Source organism: Amia ocellicauda, chromosome 9, assembly GCF_036373705.1.
Source record: "Amia ocellicauda isolate fAmiCal2 chromosome 9, fAmiCal2.hap1, whole genome shotgun sequence".
NCBI lineage: Eukaryota > Metazoa > Chordata > Actinopteri > Amiiformes > Amiidae > Amia > Amia ocellicauda.
In genome coordinates this window covers 33930815-33947630 of record NC_089858.1, presented here as the reverse complement: position 1 = coordinate 33947630, position 16816 = coordinate 33930815, and the positions used below count along the sequence as shown (strand labels likewise).

Genomic DNA, 16816 nt, shown 5'->3' with positions numbered 1-16816 from the left:
ACTGAAAGACACTGGATTGAAAAAACTAGATTGGATTAATTATGGTTATATTCTTTTACTCTTTGAAGCGCTCTGTTTGGCAATCTTGTGAAGGGCGCTATACCAAATAAAAACTGATTGATTGATTATCTGATCTACCCAAGAGGCATCACTTAGCGCTTTCAGCTCTCGTTAGCCAGCTCAGAGCGGACCCGATGTCCTGTGACAGGCAGATACACACAGCCACGCTCACAATAAAGTTAGAAGTCATGGATAACAGCTTTAACAAGGGCAGCCCACGGTTGACACAACCTAGAGTCCACCCCTCACGCTACAATCCAAAGCTGCACTTCACACCCCTGGGGCTCACGCTCCTCCCTGGGGTAGAAAACCCTTTCCACCTCTCCACTTTTGGCCATTGCACTAGGGCAACAATGCAAGTGAGAACAGCCCTTTAGTGATTTAACTATATATAGGAAGCCCAACTGGTGGAGAGTCATTGGATACATTTTGAATTCCCCACCTAGATACCTGGAACCATGTTTGTTTTAAACACCCGGTGCAGCATTATGCTTTCTTAGAGCAGATGAAGACATAAAAGAGCTATTTTGGCATGAGCAGCTGTTCTTACATAAGCTATAGCTTGGCTGATTGATAATGAATTCAATGAAACTATTAAAGCGAAGGTTGTATCAAGGACCTAAAGCTGAATAGACCATTTTAAGAGAGTGGGTTTCTGTGTTCTGTGTTTCCGTTGCCCTGTCTTTGACGTTCTCCATGGCCACTGCCCCTTGGTCAACAAAGCGGTGTAAACAAAAAACCCAGGTATCCAGACCCATGACCTCTGTACCCAACAATCTGAAGAACACAGATATTAATTTTAAACGCAGGTATGAGGATCAATTTCCTGTTTTCAGAGAACTGATTGTTCCTTTATCTAACACAAACAGCCTAAGCCTTTCTGTGCAGTGAATTTAAGCACAGGTGCCAGTCAGAACGTATGAAGGACATTCTCAATCTCGTGATGCCAGCTCCTCAAAGCTCTCATAAAAAAAATATTGACAATTCTGCCATCTGCTGTTTTATCCTTATAGAATATTCTAGGCAGCGTTGCTGATACGGAGGACTGTGGAATTCAATTACTTTCATTTCCGCTCTTCAACACGCAGATACGTCTTGATTAATTAAACTGCTTCAAGTGGAAATAGTACAACTGGGAAGAAAGAATAATGAAAGAGTTGCCTTGATTTTAATTTCAAGTGAAGTTTCCTGACACTGTTGTAAATTGTTGATTTTTAACAGGACCTGAAACTCCGAAGTGTCTTTCTTAAGTAGCTGCCCTTTACACACAGAGATGCAACATTTAACATGTTCTGGCACATCTCACATGTTGAGTTTAAAAATGAACAGCTTCCCAACCTGCAATACCAGCCTGAGAGTAGAAAAAAAAGTACACTGACAGTCCATCAGTCTTCCGCAATGTAGCATTTATTACAAATTAATCTACTAAAAGTTAATGAGAAAATGAGCCTTAGTTCACATTAAAGGCTTGGACCGAGCATGACTTGATTAAATCTCCGTCCGTTCTGATATTTCTAAAGGAAAAAAAAGTATTGCAAATTGACTCAGCACCCAGGGCAGAAAATAAAGCCAAAAGTACAGAGAAAGAAGAAGGCAGGCGCCCAACTACACAGATGGTGATGATTGACTTTCAGATATAAAATCACAACACTAATGGAGACGATTATGAGCTGCCTGATTGCAGGACAAATAGCATGTGGAAGCTGAATTGATTAGTTCATACCCACGCTGGGTCAGGGTTGTCTACAGATCCCAATGCATTTCCAAAACAATCCCAGATAATATGTTTAACAATAATCCTGATTCTCCCAAGTTTACAAAATATATGTTTTTATTGTGGTGTTTAACTGAGAAATGCATTGTTATATTTAAAGTTTCTGTTTGCTGTTTGTGCATTGTGACTTTTTATTGAAAGCCATTTTATACAATATATGTATTATAATTATTATAGTGTTTGTAATATCATTATATCACAAAATGGGGGAATTCTATCATTCTATCGCTTCCCGACAGCTTTCTGGAGAACGGAAAGTCCCTGACCAATCAGGTTTTGACAGCGCCGGGGCTGGGCCAATAGGAAGGCAGGTCCCAGACAGATAGCAGTGAGGAGGAAGCAGGTGTTGAGACAGGAAGCTCCGGCTGCGCTTCCTCGATCTCGATTTGAGATGGGTGACTCTGTCGATGTCCTGTGCCGCTCCTGCTCCTCCTGGGTCAGAGATTCAGGAGAGAGGCTCCCCAAGACCTCCACCGCCACCCTCTGTCCCGACTGGATGGCACCACTGAGGTACCCACACCACTGGGTGGCAGTCTCAGTGCCCGCCCAGTAAATCCTGTAGGGCAGCAGAAATAGGTTGGTATTGTGCTGTGAAGTGAGACCCTTCCCATTGTTATATCAAACCATTTTTAATTATTCTACTGGCAAATGACAAAAGTACAAAAGGTTTACAGAATGCATCTAGTGTAACTCAAAGGACAGCTTGTGCTCCAGAGGGTCAGACTAGATGCTTGCTCTAATAACCCACAGTGTTTTGGCTGTGCCCGCCCTCCAGAATCCAGATATAAGCCTATTATTTATTTATTTTTCCGCCCAGGACTGTTTGTGTTAGTGAAGTTAACAAAGGAGAAAATTAATTTCCAACAAATCAAGCAATCTGACTCGGCCCCTTAAGTGTTGATCAATAAGAATCTGACTGAGAGGTTAAAGCGCTCAGAGCCATTATTGGATCATTCTAATACTATCAAACCCGCCGCTGAATTATTCAGCAACCTGAATGAGACGGACCTTGAATTCGTTACTGCAGTCTGTGAGGAAACCGGCTGCCGCTTACGCATTCCGCCAAAATTAACAAGCCTTAAAGCGCGATGACCTTCGTGTTGTGAAGCAAAATGTGTCTTTTTCTTTAATTTATCAAAGCCACATTTTGCATAAATCTTTCTGCACCTTCTAGTATATTGACAGGAATCCCCTAAGCCTAGTCTGTTATCACTGAATACTGCAGCCCGTCGCCCCCATACCCCCTCCCCCCACACCCAAAAACAAAATGTAAATTCAGCAAGACACTCGCCTTCAAACGGGATCACAAATCTCCTTACCTCCTGACCGTGATCTGGCCTTGAACCCATTAGCGTCAATCATTAATTTGGAGAATACCAAGCAACTTAAGGAGCTTATGACTACTGTTAGAAGTCTCTGCGTCAAAATGTTTGGCACAGGATTCTAAACTATACACAGACTCATACATCAAGGATACATGAAAGCTGTCCCTCAAGGGCAGTCTTACCTTCCACAAGCTTTCCTGAGGCTTGGATGAAAATAGGTGATTGTTCCCGGGACCATGATGTTCACAGGGCAGCCGCCATTGAAGCTCTCTTTGGCCCAGTCCTTAAACGAGTGAAATTACATCCATAAATGAATATATCGTTAGGGAATTCGCCAGACTGCCATTATCCTGGTAGTCACTGACCCATGTGTGGGATTGTGTGCACATTCTCCACACAAAGGTGGATTGCAGGTATATGGGTGTTGTGTTTCTGAATTTACCTGAACCCACACACCTACGCCACCCCTTGTCCCTGGCTTTCATTATGTTACCTAATCAGCACTATTGTACATCTGTGAGATCAATAAATGGTTATCCTTTCAAGGCTGAAGGGCATGTGTTGAATTTCCCAGCATAGCACTTAGAAACCTTAATAAAAAGTCATGACCGGTACGGCGACCTTGTTAGTGCCAGTCATGTGACGAATGGTGGCGGTACCATTATTCTGCCCATCCCTGTATACCCGGGCGTCGGACACCGTTGCCGTTGTTTATATCTATAAGATTTGCTTGTTGGTAGGCAGTTTGCAGAGTGTCATTTGCTCTCTGTGGACTAACTCCGTGTTTTTATTTGTTTACAAGTAAACAAGTGTGGTGTCAGATGGAGGCAGTCAAGCACGTAATTACTGCAGTGAGTTCAAAGCAGGGCAAGGTCCCGAGGCCCTACCAGGAAGAGAAGAGCTGGAAGAACAACCCACATCACACCCCATCCCCCACCGCTATAATAATTGATGTCCCTGTGCTGTTCGTATACTATTGCCTCAGTCAATACATCGATCAATCAATCTATCAATCTAGTACGGCCTCAAAACCCTTTGCCATGGCAGCTTCCAATAGGCCACTCTAAGTGTAGACAAGATGCTGATACACAACTAGTTTTACCCCAGGGACCCAACTTTGCAGGTGGCATCAGCACATTTGAGGAAAAGATGGCATGGCTGTGAAACAACAGGAGACTTCTCCTGCAAAACAAGCTGTACAATTTAAAATAGAATATAAAATAGATTGTTGACTTTCATGTTTTGTCATTCAGGAAATTGTGAAATATTGTATTTGCTTTATTTTCTCACACACTTTAACTGAAATTGTATCGTGGAAGCGGGGCGAAGCTTGCTGGCAGGTCGGCTTTGGAAAGTTGACTTTTTTAATTTGCTCAGGGAAATTTACTCACAGGTAAATCACATTAAAATAACTACAAAGCAAAGCCAATTAGCTTTGAGGCTAACAGCCTTCGACCAACTGAAGGCATTTTGTGTTTCATAGCGTTATCATACAGTGATGTATTCATGTGTGTCTATGAATAAAGGATGGCTTACTAGTGGAGAAGCAGCGACGACAATGTGAACTCAGACGTGTTACAAGTCTGTAGTTTTCATTCACAGGAATGTCTGTATCTTGTTTTTTTTTGTTCTCAACTTAGGCTGCTCTCTCTCTCTCTCTGTCCCTCTCTGGCTCTCTCTGTTTCTCTGTCTGTCTCCAGTAAAGAATTGGGCATTTCAATAAACAGACTTTCCTCGCAGGTAAAATTTACTGGAGGAAAATCAACATCACAAAACACAACAAAACAAAAAATAACAAAGAAAACAACTTGAGTAATACCAAAGCACTTGAAAAAGAGCTCCTGTCAAGTCAATGTTAAGATTGTCAATCCTGTTTTTATGCGCATTCTTCTCCAAGGCCCATTTTTCACGAAAGAAATTGAATCTCTGTCTCCGAAGCCAGGGGAAATCTATGTTATACTGTAGGAAATGAATGCATGACTGAGTACGACATAACTCAGGATCGCAGGCCTACATTCGCCAGTTCCATTATAAAAATAATTAAATAAATACAGTTTCAAAAAAGTGTATTGCGCTGTTTTTTCTCCTTACTGAGCTTCTCCGATGAGTAATTGCCTATTTCTCTCTCTCTGTGATTCGAGCTGCTATAAAATTCCCGCAGTTAACATGCAAACGATGTAATTTAGTCTTTCCTGTCAATGATCAGCGACACCTTCATCGGGGTGGGAGAATACCTTGATGTGAAGAAGTCTCTGAGTAGAAACCCTGGCCAATATATATAAATGATTAAAGGTTTTAGACAGGCTGCTCCCTGCCTTGTCCAAAAAGCCAGAGAATATAATGATGTAATGATGATGTAATGAAAAGATGTAACCAACAATGAGACTACCGTATTTCTGGCCCATCTAGGGGCTTTGAACATCTCAAACAAAGATTTCACTCACAATAAGTGGATTCAATTATGAGAATATTTAGATATGGACCTCTAAGAGAGACTACTGGTCAGGGCCAGTTGATTTGGCTTAGGCATATCTTGACTGAATCAGAGTGCTGCTAAATTAAGCACAAATCTAGGTGCAACTTCTCCTGATCCTAATGTTATCACCCCCCCACACACACCCCTTACCTTCTCAGCATAGTGGATGTAGTTGGAAGCCTCTGGACCCAGGAACCTGGAGAGACTCTGGACCACAGCATCTCTCCTCTGCTCAAACTGGGAATGAAAGGCTCAATCAGACCCATAGACCAGTCAGTTGGAGGCAGAATAAACTGCCAGACACATATGGTATTAATTAGTGAGTGATTAAAAATAACTGCTAGTTTAATTTAGCTGTAAAATAGCAATTTCTTGTAAATATGAAAGCAAGCTCAATATCAATTTTAGAGAGCAGGTATTGTATATATAACATAATAATAGTACAAATAAAACAATTAGAACCCGAGATGTTATTGCTTTCAATATAAAATAGATCACAGCAATCAAGACCAAACTGGTGGGTTCTGACATCTGTAACCTTGTTTTGTCGAGGGTTCTGGGGTACAACACATTGCCAGTCTAATGTCAAGAACTGTGTGAACCTTAATGCATTCACTAGCCTACAGCTATCCTTTTAAATATGCATAACAAACTGAATTTTTAAATACCGAAGCCAAGCCAATGAAATGGCAGTGGTGTGTATCATGCAGCCGTGTTGTGTGGAGTGGTACATGAATGATAGCTGAGGCTGAGAAATGGTGCCATTTTTTGTCGTTTCTGGCTGCGTGCGGTTGAGCAGCTACAGTAATCACACGAGAGCGTTAACCTTCGAAACCCTGCCACTTCGTCAGACCATCGATAAAATATTTAAAGGCTTGAGAGGGGCCTGGTGGGAAGCGATTTTGCATAAGTTTAACATTTAAGGACACGTATGAAAATAACCACATGAGCCAACATAGTGGAATTTACCCAGAAACCAGCAGTGGCTGCGCAAATAGATAACATTTAAAAATGCATGCAGCTTTCTTCACAAATCAAATGAAGAAAACTTTTGGAAATGAACAGGGGTAACCCATTAAGAACCTCAGCAAATTCACGGATGGCTTTGATGGCAACCGGTACGGCGGCCTTGTTAGTGCCAGACTCAGAGCGCTTGAAGTCTCTGTTCTTCGCCCCCACTAAGCTGGCTCATTCAACGCACATGGTGGAAGCAGCTAAACAGGATGGTAATTAATGGCTGTGTTTCATGCTCTGATTAAGACACCATGTCAGCTCGAAATCAGCTTAAAGACAAACACACAAACAGAAAATGGGAAAACAAAATTGCAAAAGATGAGCAGAGTGTTGTGTGTAGAGCGAGAGTCTTCCTCACTGGTCTGTTGCTCCAGTCAGTAGCCTGTACACCAGCGACAAATCCCACCAGCGCCGGGTTCCCAGAGGGGCTTGTAGCATCAAAGGTCACGCTGAAGGGGCAGTCCGAGCTGGGCTGAGTCACAACCTCGCCTGAGTATCCCTTCTCACGCCAGAAGGCCTGTGGCAGAGAGGACAGCTCATTGTCACATCGACGTGCAACTCAACTTAATCTGAAGAGTTACAAGCCTGTGCCTGTGCAACACTTACCTCAAATGATTTATTCTTGGTGCAATATTCAAGAGATTTAATAAATACATCCTTCTTAATTGTAGCTAATGAGCATGATCATGCGGCCAATGAAGACATAAGTCTAACATTTGCTTTACATGAGGAGTGTAATAGTTTATTTCACTAATGATTTCATGTTCTGGTTTTGTATTATAGGTAAATAAGATAGAAAATGTCTATTCCTATGACTGCGGTACAATTTATTTCCTTTGCTCTCCAGGAAAATGACTTAATTGGCTGACGAGGTCTGAACTAGACTGCAGAGCAATACTCAGAGCGGCGGGCTAATTTTTTTGTCTCATGTATGTATTTCCTGGGTGGATGCAGCCATCTTTACTGGTACACCACAGATACCTACACACAAGATGTGCTCCTTAAAGTAAGAAAAAAACTAAGCCGCCCATGTGCAACCTGGCCAAGCTGTTCCTGGATTCACACGCCTGCTTCATCTTTAATCCGTGTGGTTTCTGAAATAGCCAGGCGAGATGGATCCGCGAGCTCCTCCCCCATGCCTTCAAGGAATTGCCTGGAGTTGTGCACAGCGAAAGCAACAGATGGTGCAGGAGAAGCCTGGGAGGGGTGGGATCCTGTGGAGTCCACTCACCGTGGGGTAGGTGACGATGAACTTCATCATGTGAGCCACTGGCATGTACTGAGTGAGATGCTCCCTCTCCAGGGGCAGGGGGGGCTGGTAGTGGATCTTGGCTGGAGAAACGAGAGCAGACAGACGTGCACAGACAGTGAAATGACAGTACGGATTTGGCACACCGGGGTTCTGACCCAAGTCTTCTCAAAACCATGAGGTCCCCACCAACCGTGCCGACCCCAGTTGCCCCTCAAACATTGGCATGCACTCCTGCTACAGCAGTGTTTGTAAGTATCTTACAGAGAATTGTAAAAATCAAGAATCATTACCGTTACAATTCACCAAGATGTAATCACAACACAGTTAGTTTAATTAGTGACTCCATAACACTGAATCTCTGACTGGCTTTCACTAAACAGCAACACAAGGTCCCTTCAGTCCACAAATGATGTTTTTCAGTTATTTTTTTCTTTTCTATTTTCAGGTTTACAAAATTCATAACAACTGTTGAGTACTCCAATCTTATCCTTTATTTCTTTATTTGTTATTCTCACATGAAAATTTGTATTAAAGAAAAATACCTGAAAGCTTCTTACTAGGTTACAAGGCTCTTTATCAGTCTGTCAAAGTGACTCAGTGGGTTTTGCCTTAAAAGGAGTAATATACGGGCGTCTGTGCTTCAGTGTGTTTGACGCACTGTGAGTCATAGTCCCCTGTTGAAGTTTTATCCGTTTGCTGGCAGACTAAAGCTTCATACTGCCTCCAATTTATATGTTTCTTGCACTTTTTTTTCTGGAACTTTGGGCATCAGTCAAGCATATTTGTTTGGCGCCACCTGGCATCATCGTAAAACTCCATTCCCCAAACGTCGGAGATGAATGGCGCGTTCGCGGACACGGTCGCCTGGCAGGCAGTCAGGCTCAGTTTCGTTGGTTTTATCTCACCAGGTACAATTACTTTTACAAGATGTGCTCATTAAAGCCCTAAGCCATCCAAGAGGTTGTGCTAAGCTCACATGTCACTCAACTTCTGGGCAAAAAGGAGGCGTGCAAAATGATCATAATCATACAATTTCAAGAAGAAAATAAAAATAAATCAACTGTCACCTGCTACAAGATTACATGACTTTATCTTTACATCCACAAAAGCAATGGAGAAAGTTTTTGTTCCCAATGCGGTGCGTTCCAGCTTTCTGCGGAGCTCATTCATGTTTTGGTGGAAACAGGGCGCTACAAAGACGCAAATTATGTAAGAGCGCAGAGACATTCCTTGGGAGAACGCTGTTTATAAATGCGTTTGAGAGATTAAGGCGCCTGGCATTGAAACGGGGTAATGTATTTATAGCACGCCGGAGACCGTGATAAACAGTGGATTGCGAGAGATTTGTGGTTCATGCAGAAGACACACCAGCAGATGCCTAGTTTGCAAAGGAAACATGTCAAGAGTGTCTACAATTCAATTTCAATGCTCAGGGTGACACGTGCTCATTATAAAAAGTCAGGATTAACGAAGGGAATGGAGTTAAGAGCGCAATGTGTTCAGATTAATACATGAAAACTGTTCTGCTTTAGAATGAAGACAGTGAAAGTGTCCTGTTTTCCACAGATGGATATATAGACAGATACACGTGTGTAGAAATGGACCGTATAGATATGTTTGTTATAAAATAAGAAAGCAGATCGTGCAACAAAAAATGTAGTACGAGAAAAACAGAAAATGTTGTTGGCACATGAAATATGAATGCCCCGCCTCCTGTCTCGGCGTTTCAGGGAGAATCACGCATAGCTCTTTCTTTTCTGCCAGGTCTCTGATGACGCGGCACTCACACACACCAAAGCAGCGAGGAAAACCACAAAAGCTCAGTTAATGGCAGATGGGGAAAAAATATCGAAATACCTCATAAATCATTGAAAGAAAATAATGATTATATTTTAGCATGCTTGTCCTTGCCTACTGCTCTCTCTCCGTCCATCCACCCCCTCCTGTCTCCACTCCCTTCTCTACCTTCTCCCCTCGTCTCTTGCTGGCTCTTCCTCCATCTCACTCTTTCCCCCCCTGCCTGCCCCAGGGTCCCATCTACCCTTCAGGGGTCAGATTTGCACCATCCTTGACTACCTCCCAGCACCCCCTGAAAACTCACCCAGTTCACAATGTCCCTGCAAATCCCACAGTCCACCTCTCTGCCTTGCTACCCTTGACCTGTTAGCGTTTGCACTGGACATATTGTAATGTAGGAGTGGAATGCATTGGAAGTCAACTTGGATCAAGTCATCAGACAGAGAGGCCCAAATACTTCTAACCCCCGTATTCAAGGTCCAAGCTTGTAAAGGGGCACAGGGACCGACTCCATACTGGCTCTCCTCACTCCAACCGAGCTGCAGTTACTACACACGCAAGCAGACGCCCTCTCTCGTTATGAATGATAGATGGGCTTAACAGGTGCCTTGACAGTTAATTAAAGGAAGGGGGGGTTTGACACGGTGAGTCAAAGCAAGTAATTTGCCTCTCACTGCATCCACGGTGCCTGTGTGGGAAGTGTGTTTTCACCCATCTGTGTAGGCCTGTGTGTTTGCAATCGGGCGAACCTGGGGTTAGATTGCAGTGCAGCTGGATTTCAAAAGTGGGGTACTTCAAACACAGATATGTGTCATTGTTTGTATTTATGTATGTATGTATGTATGTATGTATGTATGTATGTATTTATGTACTTACTACCCCCCCTTTCTCTTTAAAGACGGATGCACTTAAATTATGGCCATCGATTCTAAGCATCCACACTGTCCTATTCCGCTGATTTAATGCCCTGGCAGCTTCCTGAGGATCAATATTGTACAAGTCAAGCCCCCAGTAGTAGCTCGGCACTCTTGGCTCAGGTCCATTTATCTGTCCTCAGTCTGTATCACTCGTGTGTGGTTGCAGCGGCAGCACCAACCCCAGGTCTCAACATCAGACTCCAAGATCATTCTGGAGTATTGAGCTCCTTTCCCCAAATCCCGAGCTACTTTACCGGGTGGCCTAATTGTGTAATTAACAGGGTTATATTTCAAGTCTCCCTCAAGACACTGTGTGCAATGCTGTTTAGCTCAAATCCAATGCAACTCTCTCTCTCTCTCTCTCTCTCTCTCTCTCTCTCTCTCTCTCTCTCTCTCTCTCTCTCTCACCCAGTGACGAGAGAAATAGTAAACGTGTCAAACTGAGCAAATAATTAGATAAATTCGGGAACGCAGAGTTTAAATACAGCATGCTCTGGAGGCAACTGGGATGAGAAGAGGTCACTGTTACACTAATAAGGTTGATTTTGTTTTGTTTTTTCCCATCTTGCTTCCCAGCGTAATTTGCCCTGACACGTTTCCCAGTGTGATTGTGCAAACCTCACGAGACACAATATGGCAGTGATGATTTAAACATCGCTATTGTTATGACGGAAACACGAGTTGAAGAGTGGGATCTGAAACTGAGCGCGTTGTGCATCTGGGAGAGAGCAATTCGCAAGTCACACTAACAATACACACACATACCGGAGCAGATACTGACACCCCTCCCATATCTGGCTGCCCCTCTGTGTGGGGGTCTCTGCATGTAAAGGATAATTCAATCACTGGAGCTAAAATGCGCTTTTGGGGGCTCTCCTGTAGCTTTAACAGTTGTTTATTTAAATTATTACTAGAGTCCAACTTGAATTAATGTATTTTGCTTCTCGTGAGGGGAAGTGACTAAGAGTTTGCCCCTGTCATCCGTTCTTTCCACCTGACGTGACCTGTCCTGCCGGGGGGTCCGGAGGGAGCCGCCTCTGCCTGGCAGCTTCCCGAGACACGAGAGGGAGTGAAAGGTGCCCGGAGTATGACACCGCCCCGGCGCGAATGCAAACCGACAGCTTGGCGGTGATGGCGTCCAGCTGGCATCTCCCAAGTCCCCAAACCCTTGTCAGGAGGAGAATAGTGAAAAGGAGAGGAGGGAGCATTTGCAGACAACCTTCTACAGCCGGGCAAGAAAACACACAAGAGGGAAAACTACGACAGTGGTCCGCCAGCCACGGCCTTGGAGGATCCACAGTCCAGCAGGGGATTATGGGTGTCACCAGCATCACGTGACTGGGGTCCTGGGTAATGTTGTGCAGCGGCCTACATTGACCAGAGTTGAACAGTCTTGTATGTTTATTCCTAAGACCGGTGACCTGCTCTGAGTGGGAAGTTAATATGAGTTGAAGAGAGACACGTCCTGTTTCTGTGATAAAAAGATCAAATCGGGATGGGAGGGGGTAAGATTCCACCCCCGAGCCCAGACAATAAGACACGCCACCCCCCGCCCCCGGAGACCATATGGAGTCTTGCTTTCATACACTTTATTTATTTGATTGCTTTTGCAAAAAGTGAAAAAAAATAAAAATAATGATAACTTACCCGCCAAATGAGGTGGGCAGGTCACAATCACAGCCTTGCAAGTGAAAGTGCCAGAGACAGTCCTCACTTCCACGCTGTCAGAGCCCTGTGGGCAGGGGTGGCAAGAGATAGCAGTGATTTTAGAGACCAGAGAAAGCCATTATCTTTTTTTTTTTTTTTCACAGACGAAGAACAGGTTCTTGTCTTTTTTTTTTGGTCCTAAGAGAACTACCTTTTTGACAGCTCTCTGGGCTTTATATAAGAGGTCATCCGGAGACTGCTAAGAGGGACTAGTTGTCACTGGGATTTTTCAGTCACTGTCACTGCTGTTGTTTCTGGGGGAGGTGGGGGACGGCTCAGCTGGGACATGTCATCGCCCTTGGCTGGCACTATCAGGGAGGCCGAAGCGATATGAGAAATTTCCACATGAGTAGCAGGAACTTTAGGTTGAGGCTGGACTGGGTTTATCAGCCTGTAATTGCGAATAGAAGAACAACTGAAAAAAGCTATTTCTGTTTTATCCATACATTTTGTTTTTCTCAGATGTGTTTTTTGTTTTGTTGTTGAATACATACCCAGCATGCTTTGCGGATTTGGTGCCTTCATGTACATTTACTCTACAAGCTTTGTGTGAAGGCCAGACATTTCGGTTGAATTATGAAACTCTACCTGTTGAGCTGTTTGTATAGCACTGTGTGGCTACCTCCTGACACGGCCACACTCTGCTCACGGGGTAGCCCAGCGGGGAATCTCAGGGCCACGTTCCTAAGGGGCTCTAGTCCTGGCTCTGTGCCATGTACGGCCACCTCTGAGTGTCTCCTCGGGTCAGAGGTTGTAAGTGATTCTGCAGCAGTACTTAAGAAGAGGCTACTCAATTAAAGGTCCATCAAGGATCCCCAGGGGGCCCTTGAAACTGTGAACCAATTCGTTATTTACAGGGTATAAGAACTCATTCCTGTCCGTGGTGTCTGAAGACTGCGCTGCACTATGGAGACACTCAGGTTGCCACGTAGATCAAATCAAAACACATATAAGAGTGATGTACTGTGTTATAATATAGATGGGGTTGGAGGGGTGGGGGGGCGTGATTGCTGCTCCATTTAATAGAGGGATACATCAACTCAACAAGTTTCAGAGATGCTGTTCAAAATGACTGCTGTTTTTTTCTTATTAGCATTCCCATTTTTTAATCCCAGTGATGGCTGGTGTTTTGAAGTCGGCCACGTGCTTCAGAGCGATACCGCACCATTCAATAGCTGCCCCCCCACTGACCGTGGCGCTTACAAATGGGGTTTTTGTTTTTCTATATCTTTTCTCTTTTATGTCTTTTCTTTGATGAAACCAACCTTAAATCTTAAAAAAACAATAATAAAAAAGGCCTAAAGACAAAACCGATAATTAAAAAGAAGAATAAGAAATGACTGATCATTCCTGAATATCTCTCTTGGTGGCTTCAAACTCAGCTCTCAGTGTCACTCTCTCTCTCTCTCTCTCTCTCTCTCTCTCTCTCTCTCTCTCTCTCTCTCCCACCTGTTCTACTGCAGTCACTGCGGAGGCCAGGCGGATGTTCTCTCTTCCTACTCGGTCTGCCAGCCTCTCCGACAGCTGCTGGGTGCCCCCCTGTGGCAGGAGAGCAGAATCACACTCTGAGCAAAGCTTCACATTATGTAACAGTCTTTCAAAACCTGGTTGTAAAGTCATCTGTGTTTGCTGGATCCCAAATGGCCTCTTAATAATTCAATTGAAAGCCTAATTAATTAATTACATGTTGCTGTAGATGCTTTTTTTTATTAATAAATAGCAGGAGAAATAAAAGTACCTGCTGAGTTGCTAATGGATGTGGATGTGGATGTAAGCTTGTAGGCCTAACTAATATGTAGCAAGAATGAGACTCAAACAGACAGTTAATATAAAGCCTTACCCAACTGTCTGCTGAGGGTACTGTACCTTCACCTTGAGCTCCTGAGCAGAGCCCGCCGTAGCTTCCAGGAGGGGCAAGAAGCCCCCCGCAGCCGCCCCGTACATCAGGAAGTAGAGGAAGGACAGCTGGGAGCTCTCCACCCCAAACACAGACCTGCAGGACACCTCCATGGCGTCGCGCACCTCTGAGGTCACAGAAGAAGGACAAGTTACAGCAGACGCCTGCTTTTTAAGAGCCCTGCAGCCCCCTCAGTGGGTTCCAGATTCTGAATCCTACCCAGGCCTGCCTAAGGCACGTCAAAACATCTTTAACTTGTATGATGTCTCCTTTGCTATGTAGAGCTGTATTTATAATGCGTTGTAAGTTGATGTTGATAAAGGCACGGGTGAAATAAACAAAACAAAACAAAAATGATTATGAATAATAAGAATACAAGATATACTGTTCATCATAAATAAATAAGAGCTATCCAGTCAGTCTCACCTTGTGTCCAGGTGTGATCAGAGATATAGGAATATAGCGTAATGCTGTCAAACTCTGCGGCCCTGGGGGCGGAGCCTGGGTTGTCCACAGAAACCGTCTTACTCAGCTTCTCAATCTGCAAACAGCAGCAGATGGTTCTCATAAGTGGAGGCCGACACGGGCATTTTGCTGTGTTTTGTTTGTCTGCAGGTGATGTTGGTAGTATTTTACTAACTGTGCATGAAAAGAGAATCTGTGCTTGACTGCTGTTTGTTTGCTTTGGTTTATTATTATTTTCTGCACAGGCCGCAAAGACTGCATTTCAGTTCCTTGCAGCTGCTCCAACATTTTTTCCAGAACACCGGCAATGCCACAATGATCCTGGGCACATGAGGTTGACGGTATCCATTAATCACAGGCCAAATTGCTGACAAATAAACCGCCATGCACACATTAAGATAGCAAACAAACACAAAAATAAAATAGATAGATAGATACATCAGTTCTTTTTAACAAGCCCTAGGTCATTCCCCATACTGGTAGTTATGCCTCTGTTATGCCAGCCCCATGAACCCTGCACCGCCCATGTGTGTCTCCGAGTCTCTCCCACCTTCCACAGCAGCAACTGCATGTCAACCAGTGCCAGCCAGGACAGCGGGGGGATACTGGAGGTGTAGGTGCGGATGCTGGCCTGAGGTCCACCTAACTGGTACACTTTCTTGCCGCTGGTGTATTGTGAGTAGGTCTCCAGGCCCAGCTCCTGGATGAGCTCCAGCACATGGGTCTGAGTCCTGCAGCGCAAGCCAGTTTTGGTTTACAGAGAAAGAGGGACAATCTGCACCCTGACAACGGTGTGTGAGGTTGTAATTTATGGGTAAATTAGTTGTAAAGTAGTTGTAATTTGGTTGTATTTTGGTGCTGAAAAAGACAGTGTGAGAAAAATGTTGCAGAAACCTAACACTTACATTTCTCATGTCTGCACATATCTCAGTCTCCTCTCTGTACAGTACCCACCAAGAAAATGCATGTATATATACAGTATAATTGTGTTTTGACCACACCCCCTGGTCGACACATTTCTGTTGCCACAACATCACTTTGCTCTGGGCTCAGTTTATCGCAGCGTTGCCACAAAATATTTTCTGCTTAGCTGGGAAGATGCCAGGTTTTGTGAAAGCTCTTACAGTACCTGCCCACCCACTGCCCCCCCAGGTCCCAGCGATCCTCTCCCCGGGCTGCTGGCAGGCTGAGGGTCACTGTCCGTCCGCCCACTCGATCTGAGGGACACAAGTGAAGCACATGGTACGCATCGCATTGAAGCCAAAACAGCACTAGAGAGGTTGAATTAAACACAGGCGATAGTGTTTACACACAGACCCTGCTGAAAAGTGCACATCCCACACAGGAAACCTTCTCTGATTCCTACAATCAACAAACTAACAAACGCATGAATCACTCCAACAGCACGTGGGGCCAAAACCTTCCTGCAGTGGTCCAGGACTCTACAGGGAATATCTGGAGCTGCATGGACCTTGCAGAGCTCAATTAGGTCCTTATGTGGGGCAGCACTGTTCTAATGTACAAATGCACCTTCCATTACTATTGCAATGAGTTTCCTGCTGTTACATTTGTTTGTTTTCGGTTTCCTGTGTGATGCAACACGTTCAAAGGCATGCGTCATATGTACCCCTGCAGCAGTGGCAGCATGTTTAGAGAAAGTAAGCCAGACCTTACAGGATAAATAACCATGAAATAAAATCAAGCAACAAAGACTAAAGTCCTCTACAAGCTACTTCACCTTTTCCTTCCAGCACTAGGACCTTCAGATCAGGGTTTCTCTTGAGCAGCTCGCCTGCCGCGGTTAACCCAGCCAGACCGGCTCCGACTATCACCGCATCCCACATGACAGCAGCCTGCCTGTAATAAGTGACAGATATGATAATACAGTTAAACTGCTTATGTGTGTATGTACTGCGTTCAAGTGAAGCAGGAGAAGTGTAGACTAGACTCGCACTAGACTCTACTTGGTTGCAGGTGTGCTTTACAGCCGGAAGACACTGTTTCAGGGAAAGTCTCCTCTCACTCACTGCACGGGTACAGTAGGTGCAACACAGCGAGAACAGCGAGACAGACGTCACAATGCAACACTGCGACATGAGCTGAGCTTTGAACCCGTCTACAGGGCAGAGATG

The 16816-nt window shown here is 44.4% G+C and overlaps 1 protein-coding gene across 3 annotated transcripts; it reads right to left on the bottom strand.

Moving 5' to 3' along the window:
- Positions 1-1445: 1445 nt before the first annotated feature.
- Positions 1446-16816, bottom strand: LOC136759284 (probable flavin-containing monoamine oxidase A). Of its 3 annotated transcripts, XM_066714205.1 has the most exons (13): positions 16649-16814; positions 16423-16541; positions 15814-15901; positions 15235-15415; positions 14646-14760; positions 14189-14346; positions 13772-13861; positions 12263-12347; positions 7881-7981; positions 7008-7166; positions 5786-5872; positions 3342-3442; positions 1446-2390 (listed from the first exon to the last, which is right to left on the bottom strand). In XM_066714205.1, exons 2-13 carry the CDS (start codon positions 16526-16528, stop codon positions 2057-2059), a joined length of 1605 nt encoding a protein of 534 aa, XP_066570302.1. In that variant the 5' UTR covers positions 16529-16541; positions 16649-16814; the 3' UTR covers positions 1446-2056. The 3 variants fall into 3 exon arrangements, with proteins under 3 accessions (XP_066570302.1, XP_066570301.1, XP_066570300.1); XM_066714204.1 differs by having other exon boundaries at positions 14195-14346; positions 16423-16816; XM_066714203.1 differs by having other exon boundaries at positions 16423-16814.